At 50.4% G+C, this 21,019-nt stretch overlaps 3 protein-coding genes across 6 annotated transcripts; 1 reads left to right on the forward strand and 2 right to left on the reverse strand.

Annotated features, from left to right (window-relative positions):
- The first annotated feature begins 4 nt into the window (after positions 1-4).
- HTRA2 (HtrA serine peptidase 2) lies at positions 5-3,398 on the forward strand. The gene is made up of 8 exons (XM_024765640.1): positions 5-738; positions 853-1,057; positions 1,147-1,341; positions 1,583-1,615; positions 1,847-1,952; positions 2,096-2,165; positions 2,839-2,934; positions 3,042-3,398. The coding sequence occupies exons 1-8, from the start codon at positions 233-235 to the stop codon at positions 3,205-3,207; spliced, it is 1,377 nt and encodes a 458-aa protein (XP_024621408.1). The 5' UTR covers positions 5-232; the 3' UTR covers positions 3,208-3,398.
- On the reverse strand, positions 3,353-16,700 carry LOXL3 (lysyl oxidase like 3). 4 transcript variants are annotated; one of them, XM_024765637.1, is made up of 13 exons: positions 16,490-16,680; positions 9,724-9,780; positions 9,030-9,089; positions 6,595-6,811; positions 6,196-6,376; positions 5,907-6,061; positions 5,504-5,671; positions 5,206-5,368; positions 4,734-4,977; positions 4,526-4,641; positions 4,309-4,445; positions 4,089-4,200; positions 3,353-3,905 (listed from the first exon to the last, which is right to left on the reverse strand). In XM_024765637.1, the coding sequence occupies exons 1-13, from the start codon at positions 16,534-16,536 to the stop codon at positions 3,832-3,834; spliced, it is 1,731 nt and encodes a 576-aa protein (XP_024621405.1). In that variant the 5' UTR covers positions 16,537-16,680; the 3' UTR covers positions 3,353-3,831. The 4 variants fall into 4 exon arrangements, with proteins under 4 accessions (XP_024621405.1, XP_024621406.1, XP_024621404.1 ...); XM_024765638.1 differs by lacking the exons at positions 9,030-9,089; positions 9,724-9,780 and adding an exon at positions 7,001-7,177 and having other exon boundaries at positions 16,490-16,700; XM_024765636.1 differs by lacking the exons at positions 9,030-9,089; positions 9,724-9,780; positions 16,490-16,680 and adding exons at positions 7,001-7,177; positions 7,986-8,113.
- A 68-nt stretch (positions 16,701-16,768) lies between these two features.
- Positions 16,769-20,427, reverse strand: LOC112413664 (lysyl oxidase homolog 3-like). Its single transcript, XM_024765702.1, has 3 exons — positions 19,211-20,427; positions 17,354-17,475; positions 16,769-16,795 (listed from the first exon to the last, which is right to left on the reverse strand). Exons 1-3 carry the CDS (start codon positions 19,521-19,523, stop codon positions 16,769-16,771), a joined length of 462 nt encoding a protein of 153 aa, XP_024621470.1. The 5' UTR covers positions 19,524-20,427.
- Positions 20,428-21,019: the final 592 nt, after the last annotated feature.

Below are 21,019 nucleotides of genomic sequence, written 5' to 3' on the forward strand. Positions count from 1 at the left end.
CCAGCATGCCTCGCGGGCCCTTTGACCACCTCATAACTCGCGTCCCACTGGGACCACAATTCCCGGCATTCGCGGGGCGGGGGCGGAGTCGGCCTCCCGGAATCCTTGGTTCCGGCGTGCACTTCTGGAGACTTCAGGTACCGGCGTGCTCCGCGTTCCGCCGTCCGCCCGCTAAGCGTCCAGGGCGCCTCCTCTGTGCAGGGCGGGCGACGAGGCTCCCGAGGCGGAGCTGATGGCTGCACTGAGGGCGGGGCGGGGTGCAGTCTGGAGCCTCCGGGGATGGCGCGCTTTGGGAGGGGGTCGCTGGGGAAAGGGACCCCTGTTGACCCCTGACCTCCGGGCCTTGCTGACGTCAGGAACTCCTGACCCTCGGGCCCGAGTGACTTATGGGACCCCCAGTTTCGGGGCCCGGTTGTCTGTGGGAGTCCTTGAACCACGAACATGTCTGACGTCGGGGACTTCGGATCCCCGAGCACGGCTGATCCAGGGGACCCCAGATCCCCGGATCCGGGAAGACTCAGGGACCCCTGGAACCCGTCCGCGCGTGTGGCTGGCGGTGGCGCTGGGCGCTGGGGGGGCAGTGCTCTTGCTGTTGTGGGGCGGGGGTCGGGGTCCCCCGGCCGTCCTCGCCTCGGTCCTTGGCTCGCCGCCTCCCTCTCCCCGGAGCCAGTACAACTTCATCGCGGACGTGGTGGAGAAGACGGCCCCTGCCGTGGTTTATATCGAGATCTTGGGCCGGTAACGGTGGGGTAGACCCGGAGGAACTGAAACCGCGGGTAGAGGGCGGGCGAGAAGGAGGGGTCCGAGCCTCCTCACATCCGTGCTTCCCCAACCCCCGCCCCCCTATCCCAGGCACCCTTTTTCGGGCCGCGAAGTCCCTATCTCGAATGGCTCAGGATTCGTGGTGGCTGCCGACGGGCTCATCGTTACCAACGCTCATGTGGTGGCTGATCGGCGCCGAGTCCGTGTCAGGCTGCCTAGCGGCGATACGTATGAGGCCGTCGTCACAGCTGTGGATCCCGTGGCAGATATCGCCACGCTGAGGATTCAGACCAAGGTGGGGGTCTGGGCAGGCCATGTCTGGTTGGGGCTCTGAATTTGCTCACATCTCCAGATAACAGGTCTCTTGTACCCATTCTCCCTTAGGAGCCTCTCCCCACGCTGCCCCTGGGACGTTCAGCCGATGTCCGGCAAGGGGAGTTTGTTGTTGCCATGGGAAGTCCCTTTGCACTGCAGAACACGATCACATCCGGCATTGTCAGCTCTGCTCAGCGTCCAGCCAGAGACCTGGGCCTTCCCCAAACCAATGTGGAATACATCCAGACTGATGCAGCTATTGATGTGCGTCCTGATAAGAGAGAAATGACAGACTAGGTTGGGGGAGGGGGTAGAGGTGTGTGGTGCAAGAACCAGCTGTGATAGATGGTGGATTAGCCTGTATACAGAGGTTGGGTGGCAAAAACCGTGCCCACCCCTTCATGGGCTGGTAAAGGAGAGAATTTGGAGAAAGTGCCTCCATCCTGGTTTTGCCCCCAGGCGTAGAGTCCCTGGATCTCTTCCATATTTTCTCCTTGTCCTGCAGTTTGGAAACTCTGGCGGTCCCCTGGTTAACCTGGTGAGTGGGACATCCTTTCCGAGAATCCCTGTCCCAGGTCAGTGTGGGAAGGGGTGGGTTTTCCCTAATTCAATGATGTTTGGTCAAGTTTCTGAGCAGTTTCTTGTTGGCTGTCTCCTGGAATCCAGCCAGATCTCCCCGACTCCCCAACACTCCCTGCTACTCTTGCTCAGGTACCCCCATCTCCTACTATTTGTTTGGGCTAGAGAATAGTGGGCTCTGTCCCAACAGGATGGGGAGGTGATTGGGGTGAATACAATGAAGGTCACAGCTGGAATCTCCTTTGCCATCCCTGCTGATCGCCTTCGAGAGTTTCTACATCGTGGAGAAAAGAAGAGTAAGCCTGGCTTGGGGGTAAAGGGTTTCCTTTAAGTAGTGGGGGGTGGAGGTGGGGGCTTGTTGGAGAGGGGTCTGTTGGGAGGAGCAGGAGGGGGAAGGAAGGATGTAGCTGGGTGGGGCCTATTTGTCCCTCTGTCACAGATTCCTGGTTTGGAAGCAGTGGGTCCCAGCGCCGCTACATTGGCGTGATGATGCTAACCCTGACTCCCAGGTATGAGCTATAGGGGTAGGGCCATCAGTGTAACCAGCTGTGGGCACCTGGCACTTCTGTTGAGCTTCATTCTCAGTTCTGTCTTTATCTAAGATGAGTTGCCTCATACTTGGAACTCTCAGAAGAGCTGTCCTCTCTCATTATCTTGATTTTCTCACCCCACTCCACTTTGCATACCTCCCACCTGATTGATTTCATCCCGTTATTGCTTTGATTTACAACCTCCAATCCATTAGCCTGGTGTTTAGGGGCCATTTTCCATGTCTTCAACTCAGCCTTCCGGACATGGCTTCCCTATGAGTATATTCTTTTCCGTCCAACTTGATTTCCTAATCCCATGTTTTCGTTTATGTTGTTCTCATTTTATATAAATATCAGACCAATCCTTCTAGGTTCAGCTAAAGTTATACCACCTCCTTCTAGCTTCTCTTAGGATTTTAGAATGGCATTAGTGCTATTGATTTAATACCGTGTCATTTGGAATTAGTTACCTTTTATATACATGTCCCACTTCCTAACTGCTAGAAGGCGGAAAGTGAATTGTTTTTGTCTCAAGAGGATCTAGTGCATGCCCTATCCAGAACTTATCAGTGTGTTGATGAGAGATTTCAGGCGAACCCAGAATTGGGAGAGTGCCGTGGTGTGGTTAACAAAGTGATCTGTGTCCTTTCAGCATCCTTGCTGAACTACAGCTTCGAGAACCAAGCTTTCCTGATGTTCAGCATGGTGTGCTCATCCATAAAGTCATCCTGGACTCCCCTGCACACCGGTGAGGGAGAGATTGCACTGGGAGGTGGAGACGGGTGAGGTGTTTATGTGCCCTTGGACTGGGCCATCTCTTCCCTCCTTTATCTCTCTGTACACTTTTTGCCGTAGGGCTGGTCTACGGCCTGGTGATGTGATCTTGGCCATTGGGGAGCGGCTGGTACAAAATGCTGAAGATATTTATGAAGCCGTTCGAACCCAGTCCCAGCTGGCAGTGCGGATCCGGCGGGGACCGGAAACATTGACCTTATATGTGACCCCTGAAGTCACAGAATGAATGGATCAGCAAGAGTAGGAGGCTCCTGCTCTGATTTCTACCTTGCTTTCCTGGCTTGGGTTCTTATGGCACCTGGATGGAGGATTAAATGAACCAGTTGGGGGCAGGTCCCTCCAACTACCAGCACCAATCCCTGGGCCCTGAGGAATCACAAAAACACTTTTTATATAAAATAAAATTATACCTAGCAACATGTTATACTCAAAAATGAGGGGAAGGGTGGCGCACTGCTCTTTCCCCCCACAAAAAGGCTAGAGGTAAAGCCGTATCTCCCTGAACTGAGAGGAGATATTGGGAGTTGACCATTCTGACCTCCCTATTTAAGAAAACGAGCTGCTGCTGTCTTTTCCTGGGCAGTCAATCAGGTGCGCCTCGTTGTGGCGTGCTTGGTTTGGTGCTGGGCCTGGGAGCAAAATTCCCCATGCCTGGCTACAGATCCAGACAGCTGGCGTAAAAGGAGGGCAATAACTTCTGCTTGACAGTTCTCCACCCACAGTGCACAATGGATGAGTGCTGTGGGCCTGCTGACGTCAAGGATTCCTTGGTAAGCTCCTGAGGTAATGGCAGCCTCAGACCCCTGCCATTAGGGGCCAGTTGTGGTCTGCAGAGGAAGGTGGTGGCACCTTAGATGATCTGGTTGCTGGTCTGGCCAGGGTAGCGTTCGAACCTCCTGTTGGCCTCTTCACTGAAGGCATCACCTGCAAGGTGAACATGTGGTTTGGGCAGGAAGATTGACCCGTTGTGGGGAAGGGTGGGTAGAAGTGGGGAGACTGGAAAATACGGAAGTGGGTGGGAAGACATAGAAACAACCTAGGGAGAAGAGAATGAAGGCCTTTCCCTCCCATCCCCCAGTCTTTCTGGCTTCTCTTCCCACCAAATACCAATGTGGCAGTTGTGCACCCAGATGCGATGTCCATCGTATTTGCAGTTACATTTCATTGCATTGTTGGTGAAGTCACTTTCTGCTACTTCAAAATTGGGGTTGATGACCACCTGTGAGTGGGAAAATGCCAGCTTAACCGGCTGCAGTCCTCAAATCCAGATGTGTCTTTAATAAACACTCCTCCCACGCAATAGCTGGAAATCCTAGATCCCAGGCACCTGCAGAATGTAGTTTCCTGGCTTCACATCTGTGATGTCAATCCACTGACAGTCGATGTCATGCCGGTAGAGATCCCAGCAACCCACAGTAATGCCCTGCTCTCCAAAGTTGGCACACTCATACCTCTTGGAGACATCTGAAGAGATAAGCATATGTCAGTGTGAGGCAAGGCCGTGGGGATGAGGAAACTGTAGTCTACTCTAGGCCCCAACTCACCCTCCTGACACTCGGTGTCTTCTAGACAGAAACTAGCTTTGTGGCCCTCAGCCACCTTGGTGCCGTTGGGGGTCAGGATATCATAGTGAGTGAAGATGTCCATACTGTGATAATGCCTGTGGGGACAAGGGAACCCCTGTTTCCTTCCCTGCCCACAGCAGGCTTGCCCCGTCCCCAGTGGCCTTGCCCTTCTACTTGACCCTCTCACCCATGACACTCATGCCACACCCAGGAGTGGCGCCCAGCCTTGGGCCTGAAGTCAGCGCGTCCCAGGTTGTGGATCTGGGAGGAGAATCGGAGCAGACGCCGGTGGCCGTAAGGCCAGTTGGCTGAGCGGGCCGAGCTAGCCAGGCAGTTCTCTTCAGCAGCACAGTACAACATGTGCAGGGGCCTGTCCTCAATGTACGCGGTCTCCTGCACCAGTGCTGAGTGCAGCAGCAGATCTGACGCGGCTGCACCAAGGAAGGAAGGAGAGGGTTAGAACTCACTGCTGAGGGGCAGGGACAGATGGGAGTGCGTCCATTCTCACCCCCAGCCCCTGCCCCGCATCCCCTTCCCCCCACCCCCAAGGTTTTCTGCAGGGAAGGCGGACCCCTCCGGATTGCAGCTCTCTCTCTCCCTGCAAAGGGGTAGCCCACAGCCTCCCTTCCCTGGCTTGAGTCACCCGACCCTTCACTCACTCTCAGAACAAATGACTCCAGCAGTGAAATGGCTTCCTGTCCTCTTGCAGGCGACGTGGGTGCCATGATGAGCACACTGGTCCAGGGACAGCTCGGTCCCTGTGCAGTGCACTCCACTCATCACCACCTCTGTTATATTCCCTGAGTCCCAGTACCAGGTCTCCTGGGGACATACAGAGGTGTTTTTGTGAGGCCACCATCCAGCCTCCCAGGCCAAGGGGACTCATTTTGACAGTCCTCTGCCCCAAACACAGCCTTTGGAGGCAATAGCCTTGGTTCCTCTCTCCTCCCCACTCACCTGCAGGCCATGGTTGGCATAGCCCAGTCCGAGTTGCCTGCAGGCAACCATGGCCTCCAGTGTCCCCCAGTCATCCCCACAGATGAGGCCCCAGCGAAGGGACCCAGGTCCTCCTGTCTGCACCTCGACTCGCCCTTCGTGTCGGCTGCGGCCCCCGCTGAGTCGGATCTGTAGTGACATAGTGGAAGTACTGGGGAAGCTTTTGGGGGTGGAGTAGCGGGAGTCTGTAGCAGGCCTATGGCTGAATGGTGATTCAGAGGCACTTAAAGGGCTAGCAAGTGGTGGCATCAGGTGGGAGCTGCTGGATGGCAGGGGCATGGGGCAGTGGGCATCAGACTGCAGATCATGACCAGAACTGGATAGGATGTGAGATACCTGAATCAAGGTGGAAAGAATGACTGACCTTGGTCTCTACCCCAGTGTAGGGCAGGTTGCATCGGACTCCAGCATCTTGGCTATGGGAACAGTCCTCAGCTGTGATGTTCCTGTGGGGGCACTTCCAGAGGGAGGGTTCCTGGCCAGAGCATCGAACTTCACTCAAATGGATGGCACCCATGCCTAAGGTCAGAGGTCAAAGATCAGGAGGTTCTAACTTCATTATCTGTCCAGGGGTCTCCTTCCTAAGGAATGTACCCTCCCCCAGGAGTGTGTACCTCCTCCTTCCCTCTCCCTCCCACCTGCACCCCCCTCACCCTGCCCCATGCGGGCACCGCTCAGAGCCTCTCGAGCACTCCCGAAGCCCAGCTCCCGACACACCACGCTGGCTGCCTGCAGGTCCCACTTGCGGTCACAGACTGTGCCCCACGTGCCAGCCTTCAGGACTTCTACCCGGCCCTCTCCTGGGTGGGCTCCACCCTTTAATCGCACTCGGGCCTGTAAAGGAGAGAGAGGTGCCCAGCAGTGAATGGAAACATCAGCACAGAGAGGGCTGAGTAGACCCGGGAGATGAATGAGATTCTGGTGGGAGGGAGCATGGGAGGTAGGAGGTTCCTCTCTGTCCTCAAAGGTCAAGGCTGTGCTTAATCAGGGGCTGGCCAGGCTGGGGGTTCTCCGCCTGGGGTGGGGAAGGTCATAGTCACTGTCTCACACACCTCCCCCTGAGGCTTCGACTGTTGCTTCTTCTGGCCACTGGACGCTGCGTAGAGAGGGCTTGGCACACAGCTCACCACCGCAGGGCCCCCCCCAGGGCACCTGGTGGTGTCATTGGCACGATAGAACTCCAAGGAGCAGAGAGAGAGGTGGGCCTCCGTGCCCACGCACGCCACCCCATGCAGACCAAAGGAGTGTTGCTGCCGCTGGGCCAGCAGCCTGGGGGGACAGGAGTGGGAGCAGTAGGGTAAAGCAGTGCTCCTGCCTCTTTGCCCACATCCCTCCTCCCACTCCGTGCCTCCACCCATGACCACTTTAGCCCTTCTTCTTCCCCTCTTCTCCGCAAAAACACAGAGACAAAGAGACAAAGGTAATGGCGAGTTTCTAGGCCGAAAGAGCCTAGATTACCTGGACGGGGGGCTGGTCCATGGGGACCTTCTGCAGCAGAAGAACCCTATGGGAAGGAAGGCTCGTCTTGACTTGCCTGACAGAAGCCTTGTTCTGTACGGTTTCAGGGTGCTGGCCCTAATGGAGGCTGAGGCTGACGCTACTGTGCAAAGACAAGAGGAAGCCAGGACTGCCCAGCTGGAAGAGATGGGTGGGAGGGAGTAGCTGACACAAACAGGAAGCCTGGATAGCCAGAGTGAGCATATCCTTCTATTACGCTGTGACTGAAATAACTAAATGAGTCAGGATGCAAAGGAGTGAGTAAGTCTTGCGTGTACATGGCTTCTTAGAGGCCAGAGGGGTTTCCAGGCCAGAGGATGATGGGCAGTTATGGAAGAACAGACCAGATGGTGAACACAGGAAAGACTGGAGCTGGTATATACAGGAACGAAGATGTACAAATGCAAGACAGACAAAGAGGGGCCACGTGACCAGAGAAGGCGAGTGAATATGAACAACAGAAGGCTGAAGATATCCCCAGACCTAAGCTGAACTATATGAGTCTTTAATGAGGTAGTGCATGCTTCTGCAGTTTAAATGTAACAGAAAGAATGTTCCATAGCCCCTCAAGTGGGAAAATGGGACTAAATTAGAGATGTTAAAACTTGGAAACACAGCAGAGAGATGCTAGAGAGAATGAGGAGACTTGCTTATTGACACCAACGGAATGAGATACTGCAGTGAGCCATGTGATGAGAGAAGTATTTTCTTCCCAGAACAGCTGGTTTGAACCCAGAGAGGAAAGGAACCAGGTGAGGCCTGGTGTTGGTGGAGTGGGTCTGTGAGGCTGGTTTGGCAGTGAATTATTGCAGTAATGTGCTCCATTACTTGATGTCAGAGGAAGGAAGGAATATGACGATTTGAAGCCATTGGCTGGGAAGACACAGAGAGATGGACAAGTTATAAACAAATCAGACAAAGGAAGCCTGGAGACTTTACAGAATACCTTTGCGAGCTCAAGATAAGTGGATTCAAAGAGACCAGATATTCTCCCGAAGTCCTGTCTGGCTGAAAATAAAAGTCAAAGACGCCATCAGAGGAAAAAGACATCTCTCTTCTAAACTCTCTCCTCCTTTTTTCCCCATAACTGACAAAATAAAAACACCAGTGTGCATTTTAATGTGGGGGTCAGGGAAGGCCAGAGTATGGCCATGTTGGGCAAGATGACCCTAAGCTGGAAGGGCACTACAAGAACACCCCCAAATTCCAAGCCCCTTTGAAGGCACCAGAGGGAGGAGCTGGGGAATGAGGGGTACCAGGGGCCACTGAGTGATCTCGGAATGCTGTGAAGAGAGGAGGAAACAATAGAAAGGGATGAATTCTCTATACCTCAACTACTGCTGCAGATGCTATCAGAGAGACTTCTCACGCACAAATTGTCTTTAGAAACCAAGTGAGACACAATCATCGGGATTGGAAGCTTTCCATTCCCTGGGGTTCTGAAGGAACCCAGGAGGAAAATGATGGGACTGGGAGCCTAATTGTGTGAACTGGGCCAGAGATCAGGACTTCTGTGTGACTCCATCCCCGACAAAGTTTCCAGAGGGGATCCTCAGTCTCACTTCCAAGCTGGTAGCACTTATTTTTAACAATTAAATAAAGGTAGGATGGGAACACTGATCCCTTAGGCAAACTTAACTTCTTGGGGGCGAGGCAAGCATGGCATCTGAAGGACAAGAGTGCCAGAGTATCTACTAAAACCTGCTGGGTGAAGGTAAATAAGCCTGTGGAACAAGGGTAGTCAGTGGATGAACTTCTACTGAGATTTTCAAAAATCCTGTGACAAGCATAATTCCTCAGAGAACCACATAAGGGCCAGTCTTACTTTACATTTCGGTGACTCATCTGGAAGGTGGCTTGTAACAGTTGCTGCTGCTCTTCCACCTCTTGGTGGAGGCTTCTCTTGGACCCCTTCCTGACCACAGCCCGACGCCCCTGACTCGTCACTCGGCACTCCCTCTCCTCTCCACTTAGCCTGAACTTTATTTACCTCTTGATTGGCCCCCTGCCCACTCGGGGTTTGGGTTTGGCTTTAAGCTTGATGACTGGTCTGAAAAAAGGAGAAAGAAGTTATTGGAGGTAGCGGTCAGGTATGTTGCCAGGGAAAAGTAAAGGATTATTATTATTATTTTCTGTTTCTAGGAAGGACCCTTCATGCAGAGTATGGGGAGGGGCAAAGCAAAGGCAGTCAGATTTTCCACATATACTGCTGCATACCACTTAACTATTTTTGGAATACATGCTGCTCTCTGGATTCAGCAACAGTAATGAGAAAACTAGTTATGTCAATCCAGGTGGTGAGGGGAGAGGAGATAAGAGGAATGGTAAAGGGAGAAGAGAGAATGGAAATGCAGATGAATTAAGGGAGGTTAGGAGTTGGGGCAGGGGAGGAAGCATGCAGGTGGCTGAGGCTGGAGTCCAAGCTACTTGGGGGAAGCATAAAGATGCAGAGGCTTTTCCTAAGCCATTCCTGCATTATTTCCTCCTTGGGCTTCCTAAGATCAAAGCTTACCCATCCCCATGCCTGCCTCCCCTCCCCTCTCCCCGGGAATGGCCATTTTCCAGTCATATCCCTGATTCATCAGCTTGGGTTCTGGGATGGACATGGATAGGCTGCCTTCCATCCATCCACCTCCTGGGGTCACAGGGATGAGCAGGAGGTCCCGGGGCTCTTGCCCCATTACCTTCCAAGGGGCTTGGAGCGTCGGGCCGAGGCTTTGGCCGCTCGCTTCCTCAACTTTCTGTGAGGATAAGACAACAGCAGAGTCAGGATCAGTCTAGAACGAAGTGGTAAAAGCTAGTGCAACTGGGATCAGGGGCAAGATTTCTTTTCCAATAGTTAGAGGGCTCCTGGTGGCAGGATCTTACGACATCAGATACCTCCAAAGTTCAACCCTTCACAGCTGTTTGGCCTCATAAGCACATTACCAAACAGGTGAGCAGCAGTGAAGGACATGGACTCGGGGCTGATAAAGACCCTATACCAGGACGCACAGAAATTAGGTTAAGGCAGATAGGGAATAAGGACTCTTGGGTTGATATTAGGGCTGATCTAAACCTGGGGGGAGGGCTAGGGGAACGGGTGTTAAGTAGAAGGGGTTAGGATTGCCAGACTGACTAGGCAAGGAGAGAGAACTGGCTTGGTCACACCTAGAGAGGCTATGTATTTTTTTCTTGGATGCTCTCTGGCTTCTGGCATGTCCAGGCCTGAGGCCAGTGAACCAGGACCAAGGACCAAGGCTGGATAGTAAGGGACATTAACTTGGTCTGACTGGAGAGCATAAGGCCAGGCTGCTTAGGATGACAGAACCCTTCCTGCTTTAGTTAAATCCCATATGCTTTAGTCATTGCTTTAGTCATTCACAAACTGAGCTCATTTCCCAAACTTACTTCCAGGGATTAAGTTCTAAAACCTTATTTCTTCTTAATTGGCCTAAATATTTGATCTATTTTATTCTTCAAGAAGTTGCCTTAAGTCTAATGCGTGGAAACTAGGTCTGTTTCTCCACTCATTCTCCCTTTGATTTCAAAGACTTTCACTTTGCCCCCTTTGTCCTGTCCAACTATGTATAATGAATGCAGGTCTTGCCTGTCCTTACAAAATTTATGGAATTCCCTGTTATCCTCTTAGTTATCATCTCTTTGAACATGTTCCTGCTCTGCTGTTTCTCTTGAGGAGTCATCTTTGGATGTGGTATACTATGTGCAGATGTGCTAGGATTTTAATAAATGGATTTTAACAGGGCTGAATCTGCTTGGTACCTCCTGCCCTGGCTTCTTACTGAGGATGTACTTAGTTGGTCTTTTTGCCAAAACGTTCAGTATGTCCAACATTCCTAGCAAAGAGTCCACAATAACTCTCGGGTCCCTTTCCTGAGAAACTACTAAGAAACTTTCCTGAGACGCTACTAAGAGTTTAGAACCTTTCATCATATATGTATCGTGTGAAACTTTTTCTCTAGATGTGTTTTTCTCAAACATGTCTGAAATGAAATATACTTGGCACTTTCTTTCACCAGTAACCCAGAGAGATCATTCTGATCTCCAGCGCTGTATTCAGAAAAACGTAGTTATTACCTAGAAATTTAGAAGTACTTCTTCTCTGAGTTATTTAAGGACTATATAAGGTCTTTATATTATATATTATATAGTATATATAATAATATACATTATAAGGCAAATACAGGTTACATTAAGGACCTGGTACTTGTTTAGGACCAGTACTGATATTTGTCTTGATATTTCTTCATTCACAAATGTGCTTGTTTTCCCTATCATGTGTTCCTTCCACCATCAAACATGAAAAGCTACCTGCATCTGCACATCCTCTTCTCATTCCAACTGTCTTTCTTCTCTAAGGCCACTGCCCGCAAACCCTTCTGAATTCCTTCCCCTCTGTTCCTTTCTCTCCTTCTCAACTGAGAAGTTGCACATAACCTCTCCTTCTCAATCGAATCCTTTTAAACATGTTCAGCTCTCTCTCTCTCTCTCGCTCTCGCTCTCTCTCACACACACACACACACACACACACACACCCTCCACCCCACATCTTTCTCCCTCTTCATAGAAAAACTTTTCAGTGGTTGTCAACACTCATCATCTTTCCTCCCACTCACTCCTTAACCCACCCCTTTCTGGTTTCCGCCCCCCCCTCCCCGCATCACTCTGCGATAATAAATCCAGAAGATTTTTTTTCTTCTTTTTTAGTCTTCATCCCATTGACTCTTGGTAGCATCTGACACTGCTGTTCTCTCTTTCCCTCCTTGGCTGTCACAACACTACTGGCCTTGTTTCAGTCCTAATTCTGGTTGCTCTTTCTTGGTCTTCTTATCAGGCTCCCCCTCTATATAGTCATTTAAATTTTTAGAGCTCTAAGGCATTCTTCTCACTCCACATCCTCTCTTTATATGTTCTCGTTCACACCTAACCTTGTATATTCCATTGCCTTCTTGATGTTCCTACTTAGATATCTCCAAGTTATCTAAAATTTAATGTGGGTCTAAAAAATAAACATAACTCTTCCAGCAAAATCTACGCCGGAAACCTAGGAGTCAACCTTGACTCTTCTCTCTTCAATCCGTAACGAAGTCCTGTCAATGTTCTGTCCTAAACAACTCTCTAATCCATTTGCTCTTGCTCTTCTCTAAACCATTCTCAGAAATACAGTCAAAGTAATCTCTCAGAGCCACAAACCTGATCATGTCCTCTCACAGCCCTCCTCATTAAAAAACTTCAATGATTTTCCATTACTTTTATCATAAAGATCCAAATCCTTAACATAGCCTATAAGGTCTTCTATGATTTGGTGCCTAACTAACTCTCTCATCACCTCTGTGTTCTGAGCACCTTGCACAGTGCTTGGCAAACAGTAGGAGTTCAATAAATATCTATCAAACTGAAATGAGCTAGAAGAGTGACTTCTTAAACAGCACTTAAGCTCTTAGAACCTCAACTTCTTTGCCTGAAAAAGGGCAGTAAATGGTTCAATTATCTGTACATTATTTTCCTCTTCTAAGAGTCTACAACTTTCACATGTTCTAGGGTAGAACTACCAAACGAAGTTTAAAAATGATAAATATATCACATTCTGATTTTCTTATTCTCTAAATCTTACTGACTTCCTCTAAAAGCTAGCAGATGCATCTTCTTTCTCTAAGGAAGGTAGAGTTGTTTATAACTATCTTGCCTAGCCTTTATAATTGTATTACCTACGAGGATTCTCCCTCTGTCCGACTTGACCTGTGAAGGAGTATCTATACCATATCCTCATCACAGAATCTCCCAGGACCCCTGTAATCTCTTTCCCCACTAAGAATGAACACTGTACGAAGTATATTTCCTTCTCCAGCCTTCATATCCCAGACTCAGTAAGAGATCCCAATAGGTACACAAATATTCCTGATTTCCGAAACTTACTTGAGGCTGTATATACGTGGGGACAATTCCCGGGCCTCAAAATGCCCCGGGACGGCCCACGTCTAAAGTTAGTTCATATTAACTTGAAGCCCAGAGTTGCATGATGGATACCATCCTTCTCTTGAGCAGCTTCAGTATCATTTTAGTTCTTTCTTCTTTTATTTTCTATATTCTATCAGTCATCCTACATCTATTCATTCCCCTCTCTCCTCGTTGTCATCCTCCCGCTTCATGACTAATCTTACTGCATCTAGAACTTCCTCTTCCAGTTCACTACTATCAAACTTTTAAAAACATTGGCCTTATTTTATCACTGTCCCATACAAGTACTTTTATTTTTTAATTTTCCATAAGATAAAGGTAAAACTCTCCAATCTGGCATGAAAAGTGTTCCATTTTCTAGCCTTACTCTATCCATTCGGATCTTTCTTCCACTATTTCTCAGTATAAATCTTCTACTCTTGTCAACTGTCTTTCAAAATATCCTATTCATTTTCATCTTTGTCGGGGTCAGCAATAACTTCCATGTTGCTAAATCCAGTATTCATTTCTCAGTCCTCATGTTTTTAGACCCATCAGCGGCGCTGACACACTTGATCACTCTTCCTTGAAGCACTTTACTTGGCTTCTAGACCTCCACACTCACCTGCTTTTCTTTCTACCTCACCTCCGTTTGCATTTTTTTTTTTTTTTTTTTTTTTTTTTTTGGTTCGATTGTTGTTGTTGTTTTTTGTTTGGCCACGCCGCACCACGCCATGCAGCACGCAGGATCTTAGTTTCCTGACCAGGGATCGAACCCGTACCCCCTGCATTGGGAGCATAGAGTCTTAACCACTGGACTGCCAGGGTAGTCCCCTCTTTGCACTTTGCCTTATCTTTGCCTTATCTCCGCCCTATCTCCCTGACGCTTGATTCTGCCACATCCCTTACAGTCTATTCTTAACAAAGCAGCCCAAATAATACATAAAAAGTGGAAGTCAGATGTCACACCTCTGCCCAAAACCTTATCTCACACAGAGTAAAAACCAAAGACTCTCAAATGGCCCTACATGATCTGGCTCCCCATTCTTTCCCTATCTCCTCCTGCATCACATGTCCTATCATTTTCTCCCTTGTTCACTCAGCTCCAGCCCCAGGGGTCTCCTGGAGCATGACAAGAATCCCCCATCCCCAACATCGTGATACACACCACCACACTCCCCAGGATCTTCTCATTTATGATGCCTCTTCCTGGAGATGCTCATCTAGATTTTTGCATAGCTTGTGCCTTCGCCTCCTTTAAATATTTTCTCAAATGATGCCTCCTCTGACCTATTTAACACTGCAATCCCGGTCCCGCTTCCTAACCCTTTCCCTGCTTTATTTTTATCTATTATGCCCTTTGCCATCCTTACATTTTGTAATGTTACTCGTTTTCTGGTACTTCCCTAGTCCATGAGATCAGGGATTTTTGTCTGTTTTGTTCATTATTGAATCCCTAGTATCTACAACAGTCCCTGGCACACAGTAGGCACTCAATAAATAAATGTTGAATGGATGACTCTCTACACTTTTGTTCATGCTACCCTCTTCACCTGAAATGCCTGCTATTTAAATCGTACTAATCTTTCAGAACCTGGTGTTTGGATTAGGAAAGGTAAAGAACAAGCACAGGGAAAGAAATATAGCCCCAAGGTAGATAATAACAAAGGAGCACAGCACATAGATGTTTTAAACCATATGAGTCCCTATGCCAGATAAAGTGTATTCCTTGGGGCTGAAAGATGTGTTTCAGAGCCAAGGCAAAGAAAATCTGAGCAAGTATGGAAAAGACTGGAGGTTGGATAATGTACTGATTTTTGAAAAGAAGGAAGAGGATTCTTCAATCTACAGATAATTAATATTCTAGAATAAGTTATTAAATAGAAAGTTTGTGAGCATTGAGGAAAAATATGGTGATCCTTAGAAATCTAAAAGGATTTCAGTAAAAATTAGCCCAGTCAAACCACCATGATTTCCTTTCTTGGTAAGATTACTAAATTGGAAGGCTGCAGAATGGCTGTGAACATAATATAGCTGGATTTTAGCAAAGACTAATAAAATCTCCCATGATTTCATTACAGATAAGATGGTATAATGTTGGCTACATCATTGTAGTGTTCAGTTTGTTCCCAATTGGCTGAAAAAACATTTTACAACTAATGATTAAAGGTTTGATGTAAATCTGGAGGATTCATAAGAAGAGTGAGACTTTGGTTTTAAAGATTTCAACAATTTTAACAGTCACTTTGATGAAGTCAGGAAGCAGAGCTATCATATCTATTGAACAGAGGAGGCAGGGAGGGCTGACAAGTGGAAAATGAACAGAGGAGGCAGGGAGGGATGACAAGTGGAAAATAATGTCAAGATTCAAGATAATCTCATGGGATCATCATGGCTTTTCAATGGTTTTTAAATGATGTATAAACTAATAGGGTAAACTCCACAGAGTTAGGCTGCTCTATTAGTATCAAGGATGAGAGAAGACCCAATTTAGGTGATTACAGGGTCAATATGAGCAGTGGGATGCTGCCTCAACAGAAAGGCAGTGCAAAATCTACACATGCTTTAATTAAAAGTGAGCATTTCTGCTGTACCCTGCCCTGATCAGACCACATCTGAAGTAGTGTGCCCAGTGGAAGGTCACCCAGATGTTAAGAGGTCTTCCTGCAAAACTGATCTAAGGAAGAGATGAAGAAAACAATCATTTAAATGACAGAGAAATTTCTAAATTTCTCAAAATGCCAAATTAGATGCTCCAGGGAAGCGAGACGCTGTTAAGCACAGAACCGGTCACCAGTGTGATCCGTTTCCTAGAGGCCGGCGCGTACACCAGGGCTCCAGAGCAGGTGAAGAGGGCCGGGCTTCTGGGCCGAAGCATATTCTGGAGAACTTGCCTAGGAGTCCTGAGGGCTCGCGCGGTCACAGACGCCTCGTGGGCCGCCTGGACCCAAGGAGGCGCCAGGCCCCTCCCGGCGCCCTCCGGCCTTCAGGGATTGGCGCTCTGGCGGGGAAGCACCGCCCCGGGGATGCTCCGGGCCTGTCACCTTCAGACTCCCGGCGTCCGGCCCCGCCCCAGTTCCACCTCTGTAGGGCATGGCCGCGCCCCACCCCCACCCCCCAACTCGACCCGGGGGCTCCTGGGCCGCGCCAGCGCCGGCACCGTAACCGCAACCGCCCGCGGGCCTGCGGGCCGCTGGACATGGCCTCGCGAGACCCGGCGCTCGCCCCGGGTCGCGGAGACGCCGCCTGGCGACCGATGGAGTCACGGGCACCGACGCCATAGCCGCCGCTCACCCCGCGCCGGCTCGGGCCGCTAGAAAGCTCGAGCCTCGCCGGTCCCGTGGCAGACTCGCCTCGGGGACCGCTTCATGGTCCCGCAAGATTTCTCAACTCTCCAGTTTAGCAGAGGCCTCCACATTTCCCCACTCTTCCGGAGCCCAGGTTCCCCCAGTGCCCCAGCCCCCTCGGAGGTCTCTCAACACCATTCCCTAACAAGCGCCCTCGTCCCTTCACCTGTAGAAGGCCACGTTGACCCTCTTTTCGCTAGGGAAGCCCAGCATCCCGCAGACCACGTGGCTGTTATGGGCGCTCCATCCTTTGTCACACACTTGCGACCAGCCGTCCGGAAGCCTGACTTCGACCAGTCCCTCAGTCACGGGCAGGGGCCGCCTGCCCCGCCCAACGGCTGGTCGAATTCGTACCTCCTCCACTTGCAGGTGATGCTCTACCTGGGGATGGGACCACAAGTAGAGGAAGGAATCCCAATGACACCTTTCATATGTCCGGCCACCCTCAAGGAACCCTGACTGAGTGTGCTTGCTGTAAACCCAATGGCGAGACGGGGCTGGGAGGCAGGCCTGCTCTCTAGGAGGTGTGTGGGTGTGTTGACTCTCTTGGGGTGTGTGGGTGTGTTGACCCTCCTGCAGCCATGAGTGTGCAAGGACATGCTATGCTCTGAGAAATGACTAAGGGTCCAGAAGAAGCTGGGGAAGGAGCATCTAACTCTGCCTGGAGCCTGAGGGAGCACTCCACAGAGGAAGTGGTATTGAAGGAGGAGGAGAAAGTAAGAAGGGAGATGTCCCCGGAGAGGAGGAACATCTGAGGTGAAGGAGAGCACAGTGCCCTGAGGACCAGGGATGAAGTTGGAGAGGCTCATGCCAGGCTTAGTAACTTGAATGCTAATGCTAAAACCTGGACTATACAGTGTCTCGGAGCCCTGTCATTTTGTGCCCCCCCAGGTCCCCCACCAACCCAAATTATCCCCTTGGGCATATGGGATCCTCTACCTTCTAGTATCTGCGCATATAACCGTCTCGCCACCCTGGGTGGTGTGTGTGTGTGTGTGTGTGTGTGTGTGTGTGTGTGTGTGTGTGTGACCTTGCAGATGACCCCGGCATCCTCATCGTGGGTACAGTCACTGTTCCCCCAGCCCCGGGAGGCACATTCAGTCACACTCTGCTCAGTCCCACTGCAGCTCAGGTTGTCCAGCCAGATGCGGCCTGTGGAAGGGCGGGAGATAAGGGGACAGAGGGGCTTGGAGAGGTAGTATGGGGATGTTGGTGAGAATGAGCGTGGAAGCCTCATACCTGGTAAGGTAATGAGTGGGGAAGGGACAGGGGACCCTGGAAAGGAATACGAAAGGGAGCATAGGATTGATGGAGGGTCGATAGTGATCTGGGGATACTCAAGAATTTGGTAGGGTGAGTAAAAAAAACCAAGAGTCAACACTGAAGTTCTGATCAGCCCTGACCCATTCAATGACAGCTACAATTAATCAAGTACCTACTGTATGTGAGGCAATCTGCCAAGATATGTACCTATGTGAGCATTCTTAGAACAGAGCTGCCAGAAGGTATTATCACCATTTTGTATAAAGAAATTGGAGTTCTGAGGAGTTAAGTAACTTGACTAAGACCACAGCCAATACACGGGGGCTTAGGGATTTGAGCCATTTGTGAGATTTGGAAATGTAAAATCCTTTCACCTCAGCCTTACATTCTCCCATGTGCCCCCCATCTGCGTTGCCACGTTGCCCTGCGTTCTTCTCTCTGCCTGGACCAAACTGAAATGAATATCACCGACTTTCTCTCAGAATTGGGTGGCCCCTCAAAGGTTGGTCCCAGCTAATGTGCAGGGACCCCTCATGCACATCCTGACAGGACTTACCCAGCTTCTGCTGGGATACCTACCTCCTGCCCCAGCAGGCTGTTGGAACCATCACAAAGTCCTTGAGACTCTTTTATGACTCCCCCACTCCAGGTCTGATTCAGTCCTTTGATGCCACCCAGAAAAATCCCTCAGCCAAATGACTGTACTCACATTTGAAGACAACCATCATGTAATTGTTATCCAAAGCTTTTTCCTTTCTTACCAAATATCCCTGGTTTCTTCAGCTATTCCTTGAAAATTGGCTTCCAGTCTTTCACATCTGGCCAGCTCTCCTCTGAATATACTTCCATTTTTAGGATCTTAGTTCCCTGACCAGGCATTGAACCTGCACCCTTGGCAGTGAAAGCGCGGAGTCCTAATCCTGGACCACCAGGGAATTCCCAGTACTTCCATTTTCTGCTGTCTCTCTGGAAATGTGGCATCTAAAGTGACACTTCATTCCAGAAGTGATCTAGCCAGTGGAAACTGGGGGATTAGCTGCAGACTGCACCGGTTTCTATCAATCTCACTGTGAGCTCATACAGTGTAAGCACCCCCAGATCTCAGAATTGTTCCTAATCCCCTACTACCCACATTCATACTTGTCCTAGAGTTTATACTTGTCTTTGGTCAGTTCCAGCTTGTTGGTTTCAGCTCTGGTCTATAATCTGATTTTGTTGGCTGCAGTATCTGTGATTCCTTCTGGCTTTGGGACATCCAGACATCATTTACCTGCTTTCAGCTTCCCATGAAACCAGTTGTCCTTTAATCATACAGGGCTCACCTGTGTCAGCGCTGTCTTTGCACGTGGCTTTGTAGAATCATACTTTTGCAGCAGAAAGGAACTTAGAGTTCACCTAGTCATTTTGCACATGGGGCATCTGAGGCTCAGAGAAGGCACTGACCAGCCTAAGTTCACACAGCTCTGAGAAGTGACTGCTGGTTGGTTTGTCCCCCATGGTTGTACTTGACACTGGCTTTTCTTGGTGTTCTGTGTCCCTATGGCTGTGCCATCCTGGTGTTTCCTCTCCCTACATTTGGGTTGCACTTTGGCAATACCTAGGCTGTGCCTGGAGCATTGCTCACCTGTTCCAGGGCCGTATTTGGCACTGTGGGTCCAGCCTGTGGCCTCTGTGAAGCCCAGCTCCCGGCATAGGACATGCGCAGCCTGCAGTGTGAAGTCGTCATCGCAGATGGTGCCCCATTCGCCAGCCCGCTGGATCTCCACGCGGCCCTCGAAGGGCTTCCTGGGGAAGCCGGCCAGCCGGAACCGTAGCCCCTGGCTCCCAGCCCTCTTCTCAGGGGCCGTGGATGGGGATGGAGATCCCAGGCACGAGCTGCACAGCAGGCACAGCAGCAGCCCCCACAGGCTCCACTGCCAGACACCGACAGGTCGCATGGCAAGGAAGGCCTGGGTGCCCCAGAGAGAGAATATGTGAGAGAAGCTGAAATTGAGCCAGGCCCAGGTCTGAGAGAGAGGTCATGAGAGGAAAAGAGACACTGGTTAAGACCAGAGACAGAGAGACAGTGCGAGAGAAAGAGAGGGACCCACGGACTAAGAGAGACAGTGAGAAAGGAACACATACTAAATAAGAGCAGAAACACAGAGTCAAAGAGGCACACAGACTGAGAGACCCAGATTGGGGGGCGGGGGAGGGAGAGAGAGAGGCTCTCCCTCCCTTTTGTGAAGAATAAAACTCTCACTATTAGTTGTTATGTCTCACAATGTCTTTTTCCTAGTTCTGCTATCATCACCTCCATACCCCGACTCGCGGGTCAAGGAGACCCAGTGATCAAAAGACAGAGATTAGAGACCAAGATCAGAGAATGGTCCAGATAAAGAGGAAGAGACTGAGCAAGAGACACGGAGAGGGAGACCCAGACTGAGAGAATGTGAGAGGAAGGGAAACTGTGGGAATGAAAGGGGACCAAACAGAGACAGTAGAGAGAGCGACAATGTTGAAAATGGATAGAGAGGGATCAGGAGAGAGCCTGGCACACAGAATTGGGGGGCAACTGAGAAAGGCAGGCAATAGGGGAGGAGGAGGGGAACTGACAAGAGCCAAGGAGCAGAGGCAGAAGGGACCCAGATGATCCTATTCAGCCAGTCAGACAGAGGACAGATAGCTACTGATTGTGGAAAGAGGCAGGCAAGGAGGGGCTTAGGAGACCCTCGGATCTCAGGTCCCCTGAATGGGAGCCAAGCCGAGAGTCCTCTCTGGGCAGATTCCAGGCAGAGAAGGCAGAGAACCAGAATGCACTGGAGAACTCTTGCACATCCTACATGCCCTGCAGCGACAAGGGGCCCAGGAGGGCCAGGCCTCAAGGTCGGGGGGTAAAAAAAAAACCCAACAGGGCAGCTTTGTTTGGGAACATTTTGGCTTGGGGACGCAGGGAGAGGGCCTCACAGAGGAACCCCCAGCCTTAGGGCCCTCCCGGCTGCCCTATTTGGAACATCCAGCAGCCCCCGCCCCCCAATATCTGCTTCATTTCTCCACTCTTCTTGTGTCTCACTCTTCTTTGACAATAATAAAACCCTCAGCAGCTTGCCTTCCCTTTGACTTTATCCCACATCACCCCTTTTCCCAGGTCCCTCCACCATCCTCCATCCACAACTCTCCTTCCTCCCACGGGCAGCGTGACTCTCCCTACCTGTGGCTGAGCGGGGGCCCTAGCGGCTGGGAGAAGAGTCTTGGTCCTGGAGTTCAGTTCTAGGACTTACAAAAAAAGTGCTTGTCCAGGGGAGACTGCCCCCCCTTTCTCCCCCAGCCCTTTCGTTCCTCCCACGTCCCCTTGAGCCCTCCCACATTCCGCCTTCTCCCACGATCCCTCCCAGGCCAGTTCCCTCCTCTTCTCCTGCCCTCCTCTTTGGAGCAGGCCGCAGTCGCCGCTCCA

The sequence above is a fragment of the Neophocaena asiaeorientalis genome, unplaced genomic scaffold, assembly GCF_003031525.2.
Source record: "Neophocaena asiaeorientalis asiaeorientalis breed wild unplaced genomic scaffold, Neophocaena_asiaeorientalis_V1.1 scaffold1090, whole genome shotgun sequence".
Taxonomy (NCBI): Eukaryota; Metazoa; Chordata; class Mammalia; order Artiodactyla; family Phocoenidae; genus Neophocaena; species Neophocaena asiaeorientalis.